The 21,809-nt window shown below is 50.7% G+C and overlaps 5 protein-coding genes across 5 annotated transcripts; 3 read left to right on the forward strand and 2 right to left on the reverse strand.

Annotated features, from left to right (window-relative positions):
* Window positions 1–1,812: 1,812 nt before the first annotated feature.
* FIBRA_04368 (uncharacterized protein) lies at window positions 1,813–3,408 on the forward strand (the record flags this gene model as incomplete). Its single annotated transcript, XM_012326174.1, has 7 exons — window positions 1,813–1,923; window positions 1,996–2,373; window positions 2,425–2,660; window positions 2,713–2,865; window positions 2,931–2,990; window positions 3,049–3,187; window positions 3,250–3,408. 7 exons carry the CDS (start codon window positions 1,813–1,815, stop codon window positions 3,406–3,408), a joined length of 1,236 nt encoding a protein of 411 aa, XP_012181564.1.
* Window positions 3,409–3,952: 544 nt separating this feature from the next.
* On the reverse strand, window positions 3,953–6,895 carry FIBRA_04369 (uncharacterized protein; the record flags this gene model as incomplete). The annotated part of the gene is made up of 3 exons (XM_012326175.1): window positions 3,953–6,119; window positions 6,405–6,487; window positions 6,548–6,895. The coding sequence occupies 3 exons, from the start codon at window positions 6,893–6,895 to the stop codon at window positions 3,953–3,955; spliced, it is 2,598 nt and encodes an 865-aa protein (XP_012181565.1).
* A 1,005-nt stretch (window positions 6,896–7,900) lies between these two features.
* On the reverse strand, window positions 7,901–9,581 carry FIBRA_04370 (uncharacterized protein; the record flags this gene model as incomplete). Its single annotated transcript, XM_012326176.1, has 7 exons — window positions 7,901–8,081; window positions 8,143–8,315; window positions 8,370–8,495; window positions 8,547–8,705; window positions 8,756–8,991; window positions 9,040–9,203; window positions 9,256–9,581. 7 exons carry the CDS (start codon window positions 9,579–9,581, stop codon window positions 7,901–7,903), a joined length of 1,365 nt encoding a protein of 454 aa, XP_012181566.1.
* Window positions 9,582–10,942: 1,361 nt separating this feature from the next.
* On the forward strand, window positions 10,943–11,829 carry FIBRA_04371 (uncharacterized protein; the record flags this gene model as incomplete). The annotated part of the gene is made up of 5 exons (XM_012326177.1): window positions 10,943–11,008; window positions 11,065–11,138; window positions 11,192–11,303; window positions 11,367–11,531; window positions 11,593–11,829. The coding sequence occupies 5 exons, from the start codon at window positions 10,943–10,945 to the stop codon at window positions 11,827–11,829; spliced, it is 654 nt and encodes a 217-aa protein (XP_012181567.1).
* Window positions 11,830–14,841: 3,012 nt separating this feature from the next.
* Window positions 14,842–20,907, forward strand: FIBRA_04372 (uncharacterized protein; the record flags this gene model as incomplete). The annotated part of the gene is made up of 21 exons (XM_012326178.1): window positions 14,842–16,296; window positions 16,357–16,880; window positions 16,933–17,025; window positions 17,080–17,187; window positions 17,245–17,335; window positions 17,392–17,601; window positions 17,666–17,716; window positions 17,770–18,265; window positions 18,323–18,453; window positions 18,502–19,066; window positions 19,129–19,195; window positions 19,252–19,500; window positions 19,552–19,570; window positions 19,626–19,643; window positions 19,710–19,971; window positions 20,029–20,055; window positions 20,114–20,210; window positions 20,264–20,352; window positions 20,402–20,446; window positions 20,501–20,690; window positions 20,745–20,907. 21 exons carry the CDS (start codon window positions 14,842–14,844, stop codon window positions 20,905–20,907), a joined length of 4,950 nt encoding a protein of 1,649 aa, XP_012181568.1.
* Window positions 20,908–21,809: the final 902 nt, after the last annotated feature.

Below are 21,809 nucleotides of genomic sequence, written 5' to 3' on the forward strand. Positions count from 1 at the left end.
ACTCTCACATTGGAACAGCTCACAATTGCGGGCGAGCGTGCAGCGGCTGCTGAGACGTCTACCGAAGCTGCCGCGCGTAGACACAAGTTACTGAGTGACAGTTCCGTGTGGAACACTCATCATTTTAGGAGTCTGTTCAAGACAGCAAAGCTTGCTTGGTCTACGAGTCTCTTAATTGCTCTTTGGGGTATGTGACGCTAGGAAATTTAATTTAGTGCGAGTTCTGACGGTATTCATAGGTATAATTGGGCTTGCTTCCACGCTCTACAATAGCTTCTTGCCATACCTGTCAGTACGACCCGTCTACATGCGGTCCAATTCAATGCTGATACCTTTTAAGGCTTGCACATCGCGGTGCTGTCTTCGGAGACAGTAGCTATTACACTACATATCGCAATGTATGTCTTCAGATGCAAATACTTTCGGTTTTTCTGATTCACTCCCCTGCAGGAGGTAATTCTTGGTGTCATCGGCGTCCCCAGCGCTTTTTGCGCTGGTTGGGCGGTAGAACGACGAAACATCGGACGCAAGGGCACATTGGCTATCTCGGCGGGCGAGTATTCTCTTGCCTGTGCGGGCTTACATTACTCAACGACCCCCTGCGAAAGACAGGGCTCACTGGTGTCTTTCTCTTCGCGAGTACCACCGCCCGGAGCTCCAACGCCTTGCTCGGGTGGAATTGTGGGTGAGCAAACCGTGACCTTCAGCGGAGTCCGCCCGTCGAATACTCACGACGCATTCCTTCTCCTTTAGGTACGCATTTGCGAGTAATGTGAGTGCATTGCTGCCCTGTTTGTCATAAAGTAACTCACGGATGCTTGTTAGATAATGTACGGCGTTTTGTACGCTATTTCGCCAGAGGTATTCCCCGCGAAAGATCGTGGTACAGGGAATGGCCTCACCGCCACTGCGACCCGTGTATTCGGAATAATTGTATGTCCATTCACTCACGTAGTTCACACCTTAAACCTCATTGACGGGCTATACGCCTTAGGCTCCAGTGATCGCGCTCTATGCAAACCTCTCGACGGCTGTCCCCGTGTATGTTTCGGGGGCACTGATCATAGGCAGCGGACTACTTGCTCTGCTTCTGCCATATGAGCCGAGAGGCAAGACATCGATCTAAACTGGGGGAAAGGTAGGTATGTTTTATCTAGGGGCTGATAGAATAGAAGTTTTCTTTGATGTTGTAGAGTCGTTGCGGAGACGCAATGCCAAGCTGAATTTCCTTTTGACTGGATTGATGTGTCTGACTGTGTCGATTCGAGCTTTCGTATCTACATGTTTCATTATCGAGCAACGTTCAGTCGTCCATTACAATCACGAGGACGTCTCATGTTTGCTCAGGTGCGTACATGTGTTTGATATTACATACCGCGGTATCAATTTCGGCCCATTGCAGAAACCTCCTCGCACCAAGTTACTGGATCGCAGCTCATGTAGTCCAGTGACTTATCACGGAGGTCCTGCTTCTTCACTGCTGCTATGATGACATTCCTGCCATATAGAGATGGCGCGTGCAATTGACTCCGCAGGGTTGCATGACGGCTCCCCGAGTCTGGTCACCTGTGCACGTCTTATGTTGTCTAGCTCGTTCTACACGAAAGATTCTTTTCGTTTGCATCACGGCAAGAGGGAGATATATCGTGAGGCTGGGCGATGCCAATGTCATCTCCTCGCTCTCACCTCGTCACAGTCCACTAGCAAAGTGCGCTGTGTCACAGTGAACTAATTAGTCTATCATCCAGTCCTTCAGCACAGTATTGCTCTGCCGTATTCTAGTGGAGGGGAAGTAGCTATCACCTTATCGCAATGTACTGGCTAGCCGGTTTGGTTGGCTTGGCCGGTCTCGCGGCCTGGCAGTGGTCAGTGCGAAGTCCATCGGTGTCTTTGGATCAGCTAGTCCTATCCCCTCAGATCGTGGTAAGTGACGGTCAGGTCACCGTCGCAGCATTATGAAATGACGTCTATTTCACGACGCCTTTACTTCTGTAGGTCATCGATCCGCGGTCTATCAATGTTATGGGGAAAGATGGGAGCTTCCGAACGGAGGCGTTCAAGACACACTTCAACCCTACGAACGCGGCGCTTCCACACATTCAGATTTTCGACCCATCCTTCCTCTCAGTCTTGGGTAGCTCTCCATCCATCAACCTTGTCGCGTCAGTTCCTGGTATCCCATTTGCTCACGAGGCGCCGGTATGGCACCCAGACACCGATCAAGTCTTTTTCTCCAGTCATTGTGGAGAAGACCTCGGGTGGGGAAGCTGTGACGAGAATAACTACATCTCGAAGATGGAGATGAAAGAAGTGTATACTGCGCTGTCAGGAGCGAGCGATGTCACCTCTGCGGTAAACGTGTCTGTGACTGCTGTAAGCACATTCCTCCATCAGACTTGCAAGGCTCTCTGACTCGTTGTGAAGCTCGATATCCCCGACGCCAGGCAGATGACGTGGGGTGCAACGGGCCCTTACCATTCAAATTTACTGCTCATTAACTCTGGAAGAGGAGAGTTACCGTCTTCGTTGACGCTAGTGAATCCGGCCCCTCCACACAACGTCACTGTGCTGTTAGACAACTTCTACGGAAGACCATTCAACTCGCTCAACGATGGAAAGATTCACCCTAAAAGTCACAAGATATTCTTCACCGATGTAACGTGAGTATGTGCGGAAATTAAGCAGCTATAGCGCGATTGAGGACATTCGCAGCTATGGATATTTGAAGCACTTCCGCCCTCTCCCTAGCATGCCCAATCAAGTATATCGTTTTGACCCCGACACAGGCCATGTGCGCGTAGTGACGGATGTGTTGATGAGGCCGAATGGCCTGGCATTCTCTCAAGACGGAAAGATTGCATATGTGTATGTCAGACGTGTACTGGTACAACTCTCAACTTGCTCATGCGCTATACACTGTGACAAATTAGGGGAGATACGGGGGCATCCGCCGGTTTTCTGGGCAGGAACCAGACAAATCCCGCTGCGATGTAGGGATGCCATCTGCCCAGATGCTCGAATACAACCTGATGCCAACTTTGTTCGTAGCTATGAATTTGACGTCGACCCTAAAACTCAAGTGTTCACTAACCCCCGTATCTTCGCGTTCATTGACACTGGCCTCCCTGACGGTATCCAAGTGGATACGATGGGAAATGTTTACTCATCTTGTGGGGACGGCGTACACGTCAGTTTACAGCTCACAAGTGCGTTCTGCAGACCGTAACCGAGCTGACCGGATTATTGCAGGTATGGAATAAGGATGGTATCCTGATCGGCAAGTTCTTCACGGGCACCGTGTCGTGCAATCTGGTCTTTGCTGGGCCGGGCAAGCTTGTCATCCTCGCTCAGACCAAAGTCTATCTGGCCCAAATCGCCGCGAAAGGTACTAAGTTGGCGTATCCGTAAACTTGAAGCCGCCAGTGCAGTCTCCAAGGTAACAGCTGTCGATATGCATGATGTGGGCCAGCTACTGATAATCGCCCATGTGTTCAAGTGCCATGTTATTCAGAATCCCTTATCAGTTGTACTACCACCGAATGCTTCCACCATAGACAAAGTCAATCGACCGTAATTGAGCTTCAGAGAACTTTTGGTTACCACGCAGTTCCGGGAATGTTCGGAATTCAACATGCATGCTGTGTCTCAAAAGCAGTACGGCTCTGGTCTGTTCCACAAACTGTTGCTGAGCATGGGCAGATAAATGCGGAGCAATATATGAATGCATTGGAGACAGCGATAATGAGAACGCCAACGTGCAGCACGAAGGCGAAGATGATGCGAGATGCAAAATGCGACAGGCAGACTAGAGTGCAATAACAAAAACATGCGTGCATACGAACGAAATATAAACCTGAAAATCCATACCATGCGACTCCATGCAAAGCGAGACAGATGCCATAATCTATCGTAACCAACGATCAAAACTCTTACACAACACTGCACACATCCCTCAATGCATACCGCCGTCCCAGCTCGACCGCTTCCGCTTGTTGTCGCTTCCCTTGCGTAGCAGCAAGTCCTGCGGGGACACTGCGCTTTGTCCGCGATGGTGCATCGGAAGCATGCGCGTTGTGGCAGGGGGGGTGCTGTTCGCACTATGTGAAACCATCGGCATATGCTGCATCAGCGACGGTGGGAGGGCCATCGCCCTCGACGCAGATGCCAGAGTCTCCGCAAGATCAAGCGCCTGACCTTGTCGCACAAGATCCAAGCTCGACTTCGCGTACGCGGAATCCAAGTCCGGCTCTAGAGGCATCGGGGGAGGCGCGTTATTAGTTGCCGACGATGTGTAGTAATGTAAATCGAGGTACGGAACCCCGTACATGTCGCCTTGGGATCGCCAATTGTCTGCCGAGTACGCCATATCGGGCTGGAGCGACTGGCCCTGCGCTAAGATGTCTTGCTCCGGTGAATAAATATCCATCGAGTGCGATCGCGGTGAACCATGTAGCAATGGCCGTGGCTTCAGCACCTGCGTTTGCGCTGCCCGGGGCAGAGCCGCGCGATGCTCCGAAGGCGGGACAGACACAGATCGGTTATGAGATGAGGTAAGGTGTATATGAGAGTGTCGGAGAGACCGAGACGATGTCTGGGGAGTGCCAGGTGGCGTAGCATTTAGCTCCGGTGTGATGCCGACGATTTCCTCGAGAGTCCGTGTCGGAAGATTAAACGTGCTCAGATCAACAAGACCCGCAGCGACACTTCGGTCATCCTTCGAGACCACAGTCTCCACCGCCTCCATTGCATCGTGCATATCGACATGATCATCGAGCGTGATAGAGGTCAGTTCAATCTCGTCGATCCCAGGCAACGCCGGCGTATGCATCTGCATAGGATGCAGGCCCGTCGCGGCAGAGGACTGTTGCATACCAGACAACCCCAGTCCAGCGCTGCCGAATCCAAAGCCCGGACCATAATCAAATGGCTGGTGCGGTTGGTGGCTGCGCGCACCGAAAATTAAATCACCCGCATAGTTCGAGTGATGCGTGAATCCGCGGAAACTGCTCGTAGTGAACATATCAGGGTCAGAGAATGTTGAGTGCGAGTCACCCACGCCGACTTCGGAAGCAAAATCGTGAGCAAGTGATGGTGGAAAGAGGTCGTACCGGTCCAGAACACCGTGATTGAGATGCGCGAACGAGAAGGGGGAAGATGGAACTGGAGAAACGCCGCCGATGAATGACGAATTGCTGCTGCATGCTCCGGACGGATCGAGACGAGGATTCGCAGACAGCCAGTCCTGAGGCCCCCATGCCGATTTGCCGATCATCATCCCGGCGCCTTCTGCTCGACGGTTAAACGGAGAGTTATTCAGCAAGTAGTCGGATGAGATATGAGACGAGGTGGGCGAGGCAGCATTTGTGGTAGACCAGGCGCTCGAATGTAGTGGGGTGTCGAGCATAGACCATGGTTGAGACTGCGAAGAGCAATCCGTGATCTCTGATAAAGATGAGTTCGAGAGCAATTCGGGGAAGGATAGACCGTCCCCGACAGTGTCCGCTGGTTGCATGTCGACTTCGGTGGCGAACATTTCAGAGGCGGGCGTCATCTGTTCAGGTGGTGCGGATTGTAACCCGTCCCTGATCATAGACCGTGTTACCTCATCCTCGCCCTCCGAGCTATCCTCATCTTCGGAGCATGCTGCACTCTCCGGTACACTCTTCGTTCCGCCACGAAACAGACCCTGGGTGGTGTTTCTCCTCTTTCGCCTAACAGGCCCTGTCGCGCTGGTTGACGCGAGTTGATCGTCGGTAGCAGCCCGCAGAGGTTGAGACATGTCACCCTTTTTCTTTTTCGCCGGCGCTCGAGGCTTATACCCTGCAGCTTGGTACAGTTCTGGAAAGGCGTTGCGGAACCGATCGCGCAAGTCGGTCGAGCGTCTGTTCTGTTCCTGGAAGATAGGGTCCTTGACGATTGTCGCCCATACCGTCCCATGCTTGTCATACCCCGCCTTTAATGCCCGGTCTTCCTCCTCTGTGAATGGCCGCCGCTTCTTGCTACGCGTCTTCTCGAATATGGAGGTGCCATCAGGAAGGGCAGAGCGTATTTTCGACGAGAGATGCGTCTTTGCGTTTGGATAATGCTGCTTATATGCGTCTGGAAAGTACGTTCGAAATCTATAAAACGCAGGGATTAGAATCTGGAATCATTGGACATATCAACGTAACAGTAGATACAAGGCTGCCCAACGACATCAGAAGGACAAAAATAACAAGCCACACAGCGCCTGTGTGGCTAGATGTTCTACATGAGAGTGGTAAATGTAATTCGTTTCGCGAACGCGCGTAGCAACGCTTTCGTATGTGCATCAAGTGACAGCGTCGAGCGGCACGAAAATGAGAACAAACCGATGCACGATTCTGACAATAGAAAAAGGACAACAGTGACGTTCAGCAACTCACCTGTCCTTGAGATCAACTGGTGAACGGTTGTCGAACTTGAACTCCGGGTCGTTCAGAATAGACTTCCAATTCCCGACACCCCACTGCGATAAGAATACATTGAGCACAAATTAACTGCGAGGACAACCAAATGCCACACATACCTTATTGCATCCATTGACGAGCATCTGTGTCTCCTCCATTGTCCACTTCTTCCTGGCTTTCTTCTCGGAATAGGGCTGGGCATATTCGTCGTCTGGTCGGTCGCCGCCACTGTCGACTCTCCGCATCTTGCCTCTCTTTTCCGAAGGGCTGGATTGGTCGCCTGAATGGACACCAAGGCCTGTGTCATCGCGAAAGCTCCACGCTGGAACGAGGCGTGGCGAAGCGGCAGACGCGAGCGATACCCGGCGTTGCTTGAGGGGCGAGGGGGCTGCTGAGGATTCTGGCGGAAACGGAGCGGTAAAGGAGAACGTCGACGTCGACGGGAGGCTTGCGCTGGGCCCTGTCATGGGCGTATATGTCAAAGACGTTGCGAAGAGCTCAACGTCGTCAGTTTGTCGTCACTAGTGGTATCCGGCGATCTGGAGGAATATAGCAGTTGAAGCCGAGCCCGGATATTAAAGGCAGGAGGCAAAGACTGGGGAAATGTGAGACACGTTGCTTGACGAACGGGCTATCGAACCGGAGGTCGTGGCTGCGGTGGGATGGGCGCGTCCAGGAGAGGGGAGGGTGGCATGCGTTGGACGCGAGGAGAACATGCAGCCGCTCACCCTGCCCGGACTTCCATTTTTAGCGTTCACGCCACCCTTTGATCTCGTCCAGTCTCTCGGCCACACATGCATTCGTAAATGCACGCTACCTGTTGTGCTGCTCTGATTAAATCGGAACTACGTGTTTCCGGAATATTATGGCACAAGCAAACAGTGTCGAAAAACCACACATTCTACATAACCACTGGCACACCTATCGAATTGTCTGCCTCCAGATGCCAGTGACAGAGCAGTCCACAGACCTCGTATCAGTGACGGCATCGCAAGTTAATGCAGATCCACTGCATGTAATTGTGCGCTGCGCACTGCTTCACGTTGCGTATGTGGTCCACGCGCGGTCCAGCGTGCACCCAAATCGATGTCACAAACTGGCAAACGTAGCCTGCAAGTAACCATTGCGTAATGCACTGTTAGAATGAATGATGCAGGCGAGGTCATTGCGCGCACTCCTGAATGCGCTCCCGTGAATCGCAATGAATGACCATGGTCCATCCTACAGTTCGCCCCTGCACGCGTCTTCCATATCCTGATCTTGATCTTGTCGGTCAATGCTACGCGTACGAGTCGAGTGCTACACTTTGCACTGTACGGCACGGATCTCTCGCACATCAAACTTGGGAGAGCAGAGGAAACTCCGCACCTGATGACAACTGCATCATTTTCCAGAAAGTGTGAAGCTACCAGCTGTGTGATGCAAGTTAATTGTCTAATAGCTATAAGGATTCATACAACGCAGCGAACAGTTCAAGCATTCACGAGAACCTCCGGAGCAATACGCTCTTCCACCGTATGTAGCTTTTCCCCCCACGCGGCCAGCCGCTGCGCCAACTGCGCGATCTGGTCCCGCGACAGCACGCGCGGCTGCACCCACGTAATGTACGCCTTCTGGTCGACCTGGTCCATCGACCCGCGGATGAGCTTCAGGCTGTTCCCAACTCAGCGTCACGATCTGCGTTCGTCTTACTACCAATAGAGATCGGACGCACCTCAATGCCTTCATTACCAGATGCTCGACCTCCTCGAGCGGCAGCCGGGTCTCTTCGGCGATGGTCTGGAACGACATCGTCCTGTCATACGCATTGCGCTTAAAAACCGACTCGATCAGTGCCATAAGACAGATCTTCTGCCGGAGGAACGGATAGTTTTCGTGCAGAATCGGCTGTGCGGGACGTTAGTCGCCTCACGGCGTCCACGCGGACCTGAGCGTACACACCTCTTTGCCAAACACGGGCGAAAGACCCTCAAACTTTCCAATGTTCCCTTCGTTAAAGATGAACAGCAGCTTCTTGATCCAGTCGTGCGGCGTGTTGTCTAGCGCGTCCAGGATCGGATGGCTCAGCTACGCCTGCATGAGCGTGCGCACGTTCTGCAGGCGAGCCATAGAACTTACGAGTTCGCCAAAGTTATAGATCGTCTCCCCGAGGAATGCCGAAATGGCGAGATGGTGTGCGCGCACAACCCGCTCTTCCGCTGTCAGATCCTTCGCGAGGTCTATGCATGCGAGGTAGAGAAGAGAATTGCGGTAGTATGGTGCATACTCTGCTTTTGCCTACGGAGAAATTAGATTTAGGTAGACGGTGCACCAGAACATGCATTCACCTTATAGTAGTCGGCAGCTACCCCATAATAGGCGGCATTCACAATGTTGTCTACACCGGAAAGCTCGTCGAGGATCTTCCAAGCAGCATCTATGTCTGTCTTTGTACCCTCAAGGTCACCGAACAACAGTTTTGCATGCGCAAGGCTTGCGAGAAGGAGGACATGGGCCTCTGGCGCCTTTTCGGTATTCACGCGAGAGAGCAAGTCGGTAAGAAAGGTGAGATGGTTAGCGGGATCTGCAGTTCTGTGAGTAGACCACCTGTGCAGCATAGAATTTAACGCACTGTCGATTTCCTTTGAGACCTTGACACCCATCTCCACCAGCCGTAGCTGGTTCAGTCGCGCCTCAAAGTCCCGCACGAACTTATTGAACACATCTACCCGATATGGTTTTGACAGCGGGTGGTCAAAGAACTCGGCTAGCTTGAGTGTCATTTGGTGCCATAGTCTTTGTCCGCGAGTCAGAATTCTCCAACCGTCCCGAGTACCGAATTACGCACTTACGACTGTGCAGAGTCCTGAAAGACTCGAAAAAAGGGTGAAGGTCGGAAGGTGTGGCTGAGATACCCTGATCGAGATACGCGTTAATGTCTATCTTTGGTTGAGTGGCAGCCATAGATGCGGAATGCTTTGATATGTCGTCGAGTGAGGGAGTCGTACCTGGACAGTGGCTGCTGCTCCCGGGACGCGTAGGCGTTCTTTGCACATGTTGTGCAACGGCCCCGGAAACTAATAGATACAAATACTTGCGCTCATCCTTCGAGCCTTGCGCCACCTCTCCGTTCGCGTCGCCACCTGCACTATACCGGTTCCCTGATCCGTCCATATCCGGCGTCCACCCGCCATCGTGGAGGCTCAGCTCAGCCGTACGGCGTAGACTAGACCCGGAAGGACCACGGCGGTTGGCTCGAAGGATGAGATGGTGTACGTCGCTTCCTTCGGAGGCAGCGACCCTGTCCTGCTCAGCCGGTGTGGTAGTTGGCTAGAATAGTTGCCACGCGGGTGGGACATCCACCTGCGACGCCCATGGCCGGGTTCCATGCTGGTAGGATGTTTGGTAAATTCTTACAGTGAATTGGACCATGATAATTCGCCACCATACTACCCAGTGCAATTATCTGCAATGTTCTAGTGATGCCAGATTCGAACAATAGCATCCGTTCAGATAAGTCTGACAATGTCGAAATTCTTCCTCGACCTCCTCAGTTGTCATCTTCCTCAATCAGTCCCACAATTTCTCACACCTGACGCTCTCTAGATCTGAAATAAAACCTCGCATGGGTTGATGATGTATCATTATATACCCAGAGTGTGCATTCCACAGGCTGGTCCGAGCCACTGTAGGTGACCGGCTATCAATTTAACCACATTGGCAGGGAGCAAAAGATGATTCAGATTAACATTAGTAACCAGGAGGGAGAATGTCGCATCACAATGCTTATCCATAAGAGTCACAAGCAAGAATCCAACTCGACAGATATTCTAACACTGACCCATATGCTCTCGGTAAATGCTTCACGCACTATACAAAGTAAATTTATGAATATGCATCACCATCAACCCGTCATCGTCGTCCCAACACCAACACACACTTGGATCTTGCGAGAAACTGAGCAATATAGCCAACTCCCTGCGAAAAGTTTCATCAATTGTAGTCCGCACAGCCGAGCAGAAACAAAAGAAAAAATCAGAAAATGTTTTACTATCATGGTTTCCCAGTGGATCAGCACCCTCACGAATGAGTCTGATGTCCCTATTCAGGTTTGTCATCTTTACACCTGTTGCCCGAACACGGTGCAACACGTATAACCTCCACGCGCTGAGGGGCGGGAGAAAAGTCAAGTGAAAGCATGGATACTCACAAGACATGACATTCGGCACATCCAGTCCTGACGGAAGTTGCCAAAGATAGCCGCAGTGCAGAAGGTCTCGTTCACTGGTGTTGAATAAAGAGGACGTTCAGAACGTCCCAAATGAAGGCATGGGGGATTGAGAAAATAATTAACACCCGGCGAGCACGAGAAAGAGGAAGAGTCAAGCAAAGGGATCCAGCACAAAAAGAACCAAATGCGCGCCATTTATGCTCTGCGGCGGATGCCGAAAGCGAGCGCTTCCATCTCCTACTTTGAGCGCTACAACGTGACCTCTCTCTCTCATCTACCTCAATCGAGGGCGTGCTCAGCCGGTATGTCTTCTGGAGCAGACCAAAATCAAGAGAGGAATTCCAGAGGAATTCCGAAGGCTCCCTTCATTGTACGCTCTCATACCGCATGTTCATCGGATCGCTCAAGGAGGAACATATGTCTTAGGCCGATGTCGAAGATTATATGGGTCCAACTCCGGACGTTGAAACGGCGTTAAAGGAATTCCAGGCTGCCCTTGCGTATGTATTTTTTATTTTTGACGATGCGGTGGTTATAATACATTTGACCTAAGGAAATATCGCTACATGGACCACAACCTCACCCAGCGCCGCCGAGGACTCGAGGAAAAGATTCCCGACATTAAAAAGACTTTGTCCATGGTCGACTTTCTTCAAGAGCGGCGAGTGAGTGAGTTCATCTTATCGGAAGTCTTTCGGTGTTCGGCTAATATAACTATTTCAATCCAGGAGGGCAAGTCTAACGCTAACGCAGATGAAGACGACCTGGATGATGAAGATGAGTCATGCGATGGAGACTCCAAACAACCAATACGCACGACTTTCGAGTTGAACGATACCCTTTATGCAGAGGCAGAATTGGAAGACACTGATACTGTCTACTTGTGGCTTGGAGTACGTGTTGACAGCATTCTGCTCGTCCTCGTTGCAATGTTGAATCATGATCTACTTTTAGGCAAATGTTATGCTTTCCTACAAGCTCCCGGCAGCCATTTCCTTATTGCGATCGAAGCTGGAGTCAGCAGAGAAAAATCTTGCAGGTGTAGTAGAAGATCTCGAATTCTTGCGGGAGCAAATCACCGTAATGGAGGTAAACACAGCGCGCGTGTATAATTGGGATGTGAAGCGTCGGAGAGAAATCCGAGAGCGAGAAGCGAAAGACGGCCAGATCGTGGAGAAAGTTGCCTCGTGATGTATGATGGATGGAGAATACGCTACTCCTGTAAGACCATTTACTGCTTAATAAGATATGCGGCCACATGCGGTCCGTCTTGAATGCTGATGCACGTAGGGATTTGGGTACGTACTACGGCAAGTAATGCTATTAGTTAGGACAATCCCAACATTATTACCGATGTAATGCCGCCTATGATCTGCGCGGACCAGTACTGATTCCTCAGTTCCACGTATTGTACATGCTGCATATTGAGCACTCATGAATCCTTGCCTTCCAGAGCTTCCGATGGCCGAGCCGATCGCCGCGGCAAAGCAACGTCGACACTTCAAAGATGGTGTGCTTACCGCGATTCCGTCATACCTATTCCTACAAAAGAAGAGACAGCGCGGGTTTCAAGGACGAGGGACTCCTTGCTGTCGCCATCCTTCATCTCTTTCGAGGGATATCACGTCGTCTCTAATCAGACTAGCTCTCTCTTCAGAAGGAGTGCGTTGCCGTTCGAAATCGTGTTCATCTCTGCGACAAGAGGGCGATGCGAGTAATTCTAGAGGAGTCTACAGCCATCATCGTCACCGTTCTGTCATTGGATACCCGACGCCGGTCGACAGCGAGGCAGTGATTTTCAAGATGCCTGTGAGAGAACGTCCAGGTGAATTGTCTAAGCTGCCTTTGCATTCAATAGTGACTGAACAGCAGCTACTCCGTAAGACCAACTCAGCCTCCTAATTCTAAGCATATCTGGTCAGAATCCAAGCTGCGCTTGTCTGATGAGCATGCAATATTGCAAAAAGCATCTCGCAAGAGGAAACGATATGACTCGTCTTACCAAACTTGCCCATTTTGTGGCCGCCAGACACTTAAGATAGCAAAGATTCCGCGAAACGTTTCGCGAGGAGTAACCTCTGCTGACCTGAAGAGGCTGCGGGAGGAAATGGGAGTTCAAACAGGCGATGATCTGATTGGTTCCTGGCTCAAGGAACTCTCTAGAACCGAGTTTATACTCCCAGGAGAGTCAATCGATGCCGAGACATCACCCAAAAAACTTCCAGGGTATTGAACGGAGCGTTTTCAGGCGAGTATTTTGCTCCTCAAGACTTTTGGGTGCATAAGCTAAGATGCAAGGTCCACGGAACAGCCTCCACTCTCAAATCTCGTACAACCAAGCAAAAGCCGCTACTTCGCACTAAGTTCGATCAATTTCACAGAGATTCTCAAGACGTAGCTGCCAAGCAAATCGAGCTAGCGAAGGAAATACAAGAAGCCACATATAGGTGGGAACGAATGGCGCTCAAGAACCTCGTCTTACCGGACGCAGAGGTGGGCGCATGAGCGTAAGAAGTAGTAAAACCAGCATAGAAGTGATGTTCAAGTCTCCATTGATCATGACAACTTCGTGCGACCGAGTGTGCGAGGGCGTGGGTGACGTCGATTGAAAACCTATTGAAAGCTCTAGGACGCGCGAAGGTGCTGTACTTGTAAACAATATATTTTGAGCATTGAGTTGAGTGAGTGCACCAAATCTATAAAATTAGGAAGTATGACAAGCTGAACCAAGGCATTGAGTACAGAAGCTCATCCTAGACTGCCAGTGGTGTGACTTGCAGTGTACAGCATCCTTTTCATTCAAAGCGAGACCAACGACCTGCTATCCATCCTCCCACAACTTTCTGTAATGGCCGGAGCGTGGCGATATGTGGCAGATCACGTAATGCCTTTGTTCATTCTAGATATCTTAAAGGCAGCGTGGAGGGTTCCGGCCACTCGCCTTGCCTTTGGCTTCAACTGACTCTCTCGACGGCCACTGCGGATTAACACGTCGTGTATTGTTTCCGGATAGTGGTTGCATCGCCTCGTCAACCCCAAACCTGCGAAATGGACAACAGCGCGGTTCTCCGTGCCTTACCGCTTCACCTCTCTCCTCGTGGACGGAAGCATGACTACTGTGGGTACGATAGCATCGAAGAGTGGAGACCTCGTCCCTCTCCTCTATCGAAGGAGATTACATTTGAATTTTTTAATCATCGGCATACGACCGAAATTCAACGTCGTGCTCGGGTCCTCAATCTTTCGACACCACGCTTGCGAGCGGAAGATATTCTTGAGCGACTATGGCGCAAGTTGGCCAAAACTCCTTCCGAAGTAAGGACGAAGAAGTCAACTCTGGACTCTCCGAAATGGATTGATAGTCAGTTTCAGTTTCCCAAATCATATAGTAGAGCGAAGTTTACCTGGGTATTGTTGACAGTCTCGGTGAACACGAGTACGGCTGGGAGTCTTCAACGACAAGGCTCAGGATACATATATATAAATCCACCGCAGCCAGCGGTACCGTCGGGGGGCCCAAAGCCAGAGGTAGCATCAAGATCTAGGCTACCGCAAGCGGCGCCATTCTCGCCGGAGTGGGCAGAAATCAAATCATTGTTGATGAAGACCCTGCGGCAGGACATGAAAAGCGCTCCTTCTACAGAGAGCAAGTTGAAATTCAATATCTTTAGATGGAACCATATTAATCAAGCGCGGGAATCTCAGGCCGTGAGGGAATCTGACTCATTGTAAACATAGGATCGACGGATAGCTTGCGCCGGATCGCAGGTAACGGAAGACCCGGATTTCTCGTGGAAATTGTTACTATATCCTTGATAGTCGCCTGTAGATACTCACGGGGCTTGCAAAGATCGCAGTGACAGTGCGCAGATTGAGTCACTGGATCTTTCACCTCTCATTCCTCCTACATATTCCATGTGATAGTGATGGGTATTTATTTCTGAATGTAATTTCCACGTACATATTTAATGGCAGACATGTGAGAGCGCAAGGCTGCCACTCATACTTATGGCCGACTGAGTTTGAGGTCCTGACTCCACATACGGGGTCTCCCACGGATCGGGGTCACGGCCATCAGCGCGCTGTGGTCGGAGGTTCAAATATGTCATCTAGCGAAAGATCTCTAAAGCGTCTCTCGCGCTTGCCAGTTGCCACCACCTTGCCGCACCACGTTCTGCTTCACTGTCATTATAGACCTACCCTATGCGACTCGGGAATACTATTCACATTCAGCCCCTCATTGACCCGGTGATTGATCAGCGTAATGTGGACCTTGAAGCTGTCTTGTCTTTACTGAAGCAGTCTCGAGTGGCCACAAGCAAAGGAAAGAAACGCGCTGCTCCACCAACACCCCCTGGTCCCAATAAGCGCGCACGTATATCACCTTCAAAGACTGAACATCTAAACAGCCAAAATCGAGCGAGTGAAGACCTAGAAACTATCTGTGTTTATCGCCATGTCCTAGATATTCGGTACGAATGTTTTGTGCCTAGTCACGACGTGGGGACGGTCGAGTTTGCGCAGGAGGCCGAGCTCGCGGCGCGTTGTTCGATTCAGGCAGCAGTTACCACCGCGTCTATTGAAGCTGATGAAGATGTAGAGTTCGTAGAGGACGATTGTCGAGAAGAGTCTCCCGGATCTCGTGAGGAAGTCGGAGTAGAGTGTGTAGGCGTGGTAAAGCTTTCAAGATGGCTTAAAGAGCATGTTGCATCGCAGGAGGGATCTCACAGCTTTGACTTGGGTTCAATGCACTTGGAAGTCAACAAGCCCCAGAAACGCTCCGGCGGCAAATCCGTGTTAACAGCATGTATGCAAGAAAACCGGTCGTACGTGCTGACTGTCCCAGGGGTGGACGATACTTTTGATACAGCCGCACACGACATACGGCTCCAACATCTCGCTGATCCTCTTAGTGCCTTCCACGTCCTGGAGACGGCAGGCCGTGCTGAGGTCAATGTGAACGCGTATTTGCACTACTCGAACGACGGTGCAATAGTCAGTTACCCAGGTGTGCTTGTGTTTCGCATATGTTTAGAGGTCGAAATATCCCTGATTTCTCCAACAATTTTCGAGCCTATCATCGAACCCTCCAAACAGCGCGCGAGTGATGTCGAGGAAGCGCAGCGCCGTGCTCTCCTCCATATTTTCCCTTCGACTGGGCCATATCCCACCTCATTCCACAGTGCAACTGACGTTCCATTTCTTTATTCGATTCTTGGACCGGCTCCGCGCTTGCGAACGTCTCAGGAGGAGCTGCTTGCACAGCCCAAGGCTCTTCTTCCTACATTGCTCCCTTTCCAGCGGCGAAGTGTCGCATGGATGCTCTCTCGCGAGGCCACAGGCTTCTCTGAGTGCGGTGCCATCATACCCGACGCTGAAGTGCCCAAGGCATCTGCGGCGTCAAGCAAACTTCCGTTGTTTTGGGAGGAAGTGTCACTGGGAGTAGATGCGGTTTGGTATAATCGTTTGCGAGGTATCATATCTCGCAACGTGCCGGAGAAACAGGAACCAGCACTGGGGGGTATTCTAGCTGAAGAACCCGGCCTCGGGAAGACACTGGAATGTATTGCACTAGTACTGCTCAATCCTTCAATTGGACGCGATCCTAGCAACAGTCGCTGGGATCCCGAATCGAAGCTGTCGGTAAAAGAAATCAAGGTATGCTCACAGACGCTGGTGTTATTTTCGTTACTCGGAGTATAGTGACCCTATCTACAGACCACGTTAATCGTTACTCCTGGATCGTTGGCGCGTCAATGGGCGGACGAACTTGCTCTTCATGCTCCGACGTTAAAAGTGCTCATGTATGACGGCTGGTCTAAAACACCAATTCTCGCACAAGCTCTCAAACAGCAGTTGAAGTTGGGAGCTATACAATCAAAAAAGAAGCTCAAAGGACATAGCAAGTCAAGATCTTCCACACCGGCCGCGAGAACGAAACGCTCGTCTAGGGCGCCTGCAAGCGAACTTGGGGATGGGAGCACGGATCCCACTGTAGATGCAAAAGACGAAGATGACGCGCCGTTTGACTGGTGTACATATGTTCATACATTCGATGTGTGCATCACGACGTACGCTGTGCTACAACAGGACCTTGGGGTTGCTCGTCCACCTCCTACGCGACCCCGTCGTGCGGGTACGCAATATAGTGATATAGCGCGGGCACGGAGTCCTCTCGTCAAGTGCCAATGGTACAGAGTTATCATGGACGAAGTGCAGATGGTAGGCGGCGGCAAGGCTGAGTATGTTCCCTTGACTCATCATGCAAACATGTTACCAACTTTATCATTCAAGAGAGATGGTCTCGCTCATCCCAAGGGTTTCGTCGTTTGCTGTGTCGGGTACCCCAGCTCGCGCGCAGACAGCGGATTTGATCCATGTTGTGAAGTGCACTCAAGTTTTATTTTTGTACTAGGAACCTGATACTCATAATTGATGCAGATTCCTACGTATTGACGAAGTCGTGAAATATCCCCGCGTCTGGCTTCGATTGTTACAACCTGCATATGTCAATGAGTTTACGTCCTTGTTCTGTCGCTATGCAATCAGGTAGCGCTGACTAAGTTACCCCTCGCCCATGACTTGCCGATCTTATCTATCTTCCAGAACGGTCAAAGCTGCTGTCAGTGAAGAACTGACCATCCCCCACCAAACACGGTATCTTGTGCCCATTGAACTGGGTCGAATTGAACGCCATGTGAGTCATAGAATACCACGTTGCCTTGAGATGTCATACTGATCAGATACTGATAGGTTTACAATCAGAACTTTGAAAATGCTTTGCTAGATCTTGGTCTAGATGCCCGTGGGGTCGCTGTGAGAGCAGATTGGGAGCTTGATACAGCTGCTCTGCGCTTCTGGCTTCGGAAGCTTCGCGGGATCTGTACGCATCCACAAGTGGGCCAGTTGCTGAACAATGCAGACAAGCTGCATAAGCCTGGTGTGTTGAAGACCATAGGCGAGGTACTCGAGGCATGTTTTTCTATTTTCTGTTTGACGATGTGCCACTCTAAATACTCTTCTGCAGGGCATGCGCGAACAGAATTGGCGAAACTTGATGGAAGACCGTCGCAACAAGGTAAGGGCTGAGCTACATCTTCGTAGATATTCATTCCGGCTGAGTATCTTTAGGTTCAAATGATGTCTACCTTAGCCCAGCTTCAACAACGAGATGAGGCCCAACCGGACCGTTATCGTCTTGCCCTGGATATACTCATAGCAGCTGAGAAGGAGGCCCTCCAGTTGATTGGGGAAGTGAAAGCCGCTCTCGCGGAGCATGGCCGTCGAGGAGAAGCTCTGAAGCCAGATAATGAATGCTCAAGAGCGACCCATGGCTTGGCTACACCCGGTTTGAATGGGAAAGGAAAAGCGCGAGCTTCGAGCGTCGACTCGGCATTGTCCGATCTGTCGGACTCGGACGATGAAGGTTTACCTCGCAATCCTGCGAGGGAGGAGCATGCTGTAAAAAGGGGTGCTCTGCAGAATCGTCTGAGAGAATGCTGGATCTCGCACCATAAAGTACTGTTCCTGAAAGGTGATGTATACCATGTTCTCGGCGAATCATATGCGGATGCCGAGAATCAAGCATATGCGGACGCTGAAGATCTGAGGCGGTTGTTGTTGAAAGGTTTGTTTTTTGGCTTTCTTTGCATTGTAAGCATCTTCATGTTCTTATGATATACAGGGACGGAGCAAGCAGCGGCACGAGCTATGACCCAGCTGAATCGTGATACATCAATGAAATTACTCACCGAGAACGACTTGTACATCGGAGCCTCATATTTAGATCAAGGCGGTATTCGATCTGCGGCGCTAGTGGGTTGTTGTTTGTCTATGTGGCTTCACCGTTAACATGGATTGTAGATGGAAGAAGCAAATGAGATCATAGAAGGACTTCTCAATGAACAGTCGGCCTTGCTTTGGCAATGGAGACAGAAGCTCATTGTCCTACTGACTCAGTCACTTACGGCTAACAACCAAGACGCGGATGGCCAGGAGTATGCTCGGAGTCTGGAGACCCAAGGCGAGGCCGAGGCCTACTTGCAAGCATACGCGGCATTACTTGCGGATCGAAGGGAAGCCCTCACTGCGGAACGTACCCTTCTAGCTACGCACGACGTACGAGAAAAGTTTTCTCGCCATACCAAAGCAGCCCAGAAGGCCGCCGGTGCGGTTTTTGAAGACGTGGTGATGGTCCCGCTCGAACCGCTCGGGGAAGAGCATAATCTTCCTGAACACGAGGTCTTGTTGAGGTCCTTAAACGAGGAGCGGAAAGTTCTTCTGGAAGAATTTGATCCTCAGAGGGCCGTCAAATCTGTAATGGTCGACTTGCACAATATCGCAGCGCGCATTTACAAACAGGATGATCCCGAGGGGTTTCTCATCAGAGATGCAGTGAAAAGGTTGCGCACGCTACTCGCCGATCAGGGTAAGTTCTCGCTTGCATGATGAACTCTGCCATCAACAGATACTGATGCTTGCTTGGCTTAGCAAAATTGATGGACAGACTACAGGCAGATCTAGGACAGCTTCGCAAGGCGTTCAATGAGCGCATATCGTGAGTGTCACACCATAATCTTCCGTAGGCTATGCATTTAAGTATGTACTTGCCAGCTACTTCCGTCAACTACAAGAGATTTCGGATACTGTCGCTGAGGCGGCCTGGGAGGGCGATGTCGCTGATGCCATTGTCAATATTCATACTGAAAACCGAGACTTGGAGACAAAAATCAACACTAATCGCGCTAGGCAACGATATCTTGACTACCTCGCCAAGTCTCAAGAGGAAGGGACGGTGGACGAAGACGAACGATGCTGTGTCCTCTGCCGGTCCGAGTTTACCCGTGGATACATTACACCTTGGTACGTTGCCTATAGTTCGAGACGCATCCTTGCGCTCATATGCTCGAATAGTGCACATGTTTTCTGTGAGGTGCGGCGCGGTGGTGCAGATACAACTCAACAATTGCTGATGCAACTTATTGCAGTCGTGCTTGAAGGAGTGGGTCAGTCGAAGGGAGGGAAAAGCTTGTCCTGTGTGCCGCGTTGCAATAAATCATGATCAACTGCAGCGGTTCTCGTTGAAGAAGAATGCCGACCAAGCGCCCCCTGGTCCTGTCAGGCTCGTCAACAACGAGCTCGTTCCAATGTCAAGACGAGAAATTAATTACAATGTCGTTGATCCCACGCTCTTTGAGGATATTCAAGCGATGGAATCGTTCGGAAGCTATGGAAGCAAGATTCAAACACTTGTACGACATCTGTTGTACCTGCAAATCACTGATTCGGGAGCGAAGAGTATCATTTTCTCGGCGTGGGCTGATTCTTTGCTTAGTACGTATATGATGAGTTCGTTCTGGAACATGCTTACTCAATTGTCACACTCGTCAGTTATCCAGCATGCACTTGCGCATAATGGTAAGCTACGTCTGTTATACTTATGCGCCACTGGATTCATAGTGGTGATTCGACGTAGGCATTGAGTCTATCAGAATTGACCAGCACAAGGGCAAAGAAAGCGCAGCAAACCGATTCCGATTGGACCCTAGCATTTCAGTCCTTCTCCTACACGGGTGAGCACTTGTGCATCTCTCAATATTCTTTGTGTCCGATCTGATTTTGGCAGCGAGCGCGAAAATGCTGGGCTGAATGTGACTTGTGCTTCGCGTGTATTCTTGGTTGAGAGTGTCGTCCATCACGGGTTTGAGCTCCAAGGTAACGTGTTCGATTTGAACCATATAACTTTTTAATTACACACTCAAAGCGATTGCGCGAATCGACCGTATGGGTCAGACCCGACCCACAGAGGGTATGTTTGTCCATCTTTCTGCTTCCAATCTTGGTCTCACGCATCAGGACTTAGTGTACTGCTATTACGCTGAAGAGACTGTGGAGCGGAACATCCTCGATCTTGCCGCAAGACAAGGGCAATCTCTGTACACGAAGGATAATTCGGCCGGAACGCTGGATGTGACTCCTTTCGCGCTCCCCTCGAACCAGAAAGCGGTGGACATGCCTGCGAAGAAGATGCAGAAGGGTGATTTCGTGTTCAAGTGAGTATTTATATGCGCGCGCATGATGAGTTGAGCTGATAGTCTGCTGGGCAGGACGGATGACATGCTTGCGATATTCTTCCCGCACCTCTATGAGGATCTAGAGTATCTGCTACCGCCTGAGGACGCCCCAAACACTGAACCTGAACAAGCCCAGATGCAAATGGCGAAAGAGCCGGAGAATGCAGTTGCGGGTCCGTCAAGGTTGTCTGCTTGAAGAAGATTCGACAAGAGATCATTTATCGTTATTAACATGTTACCGTTTCTCTTTGGCGATCCGTAGAAGTTGAGGAGATCTTGTATATGACCTCACCTCTGGCCCATCTTGGTGCATGATTCCAGATGCTGAGACTCAAGGATGACAACATGTATCGATGTAAACGCAACCCGCATGCGAAAGACGCTCGGAGACTTGAAGCGCCTGACCTCCCAGCAGTGACTACTATGTAATGAGATGTCCTTTCAGTAACTTGTTGATATGAAGTAGCCTGAATCTGCTTTCGATGATATGGCACCTCCTTTTATCGCTGCAAACCCAGACTTTCCGTGTGGCAATTGTTGTGATTGGGACCAGAACCGCAAGGCCCGGTTGTTGAGTCGTGAGCTGACCTTGGGGCCGGGGGGGATGAGGTCGCTAATGTCCCCCGGCCATCCCGATTACTGCTATTTATCATATATCGAAAGCTAGACTACTGTAGGTATCGTCTACATAGGGCCAAACCCTCGAAGACCATAAACGAGACTCACAAACAAACCAGATGAGGTCATGAATGCAGATTCTGTGTCTGAGTGACAATGCAGGGATCTTGTCGAGCATTTGGGTGCGATTTCACTGGCGGTTACAGGTCGCTCAACTTTACAATAATGGTCCTCTCATCATGAAGTGCAGTAGCTTCTACAGCTACTAGCTGTGAGTCTGATACATTTGTTGTGTCGTGACGACGAACTGTTATTGATCCTTCTACTGCTATTACAACTGTTGTAGTTGCTTTGTTTCGTGCCACAACGGATAAGGGATTGAGTATGCTATGGCCCGCGGGCCATAGCGCACGCACGTATATATAGTAGCCAGTAGGGAAGTTCAAAGTTGACGCAGCTGGGCTCGCAGAAAGTTCTGCG

This window comes from Fibroporia radiculosa, assembly GCF_000313525.1.
Source record: "Fibroporia radiculosa TFFH 294 genomic supercontigs, scaffold2871, whole genome shotgun sequence".
Lineage (NCBI taxonomy): Eukaryota > Fungi > Basidiomycota > Agaricomycetes > Polyporales > Fibroporiaceae > Fibroporia > Fibroporia radiculosa.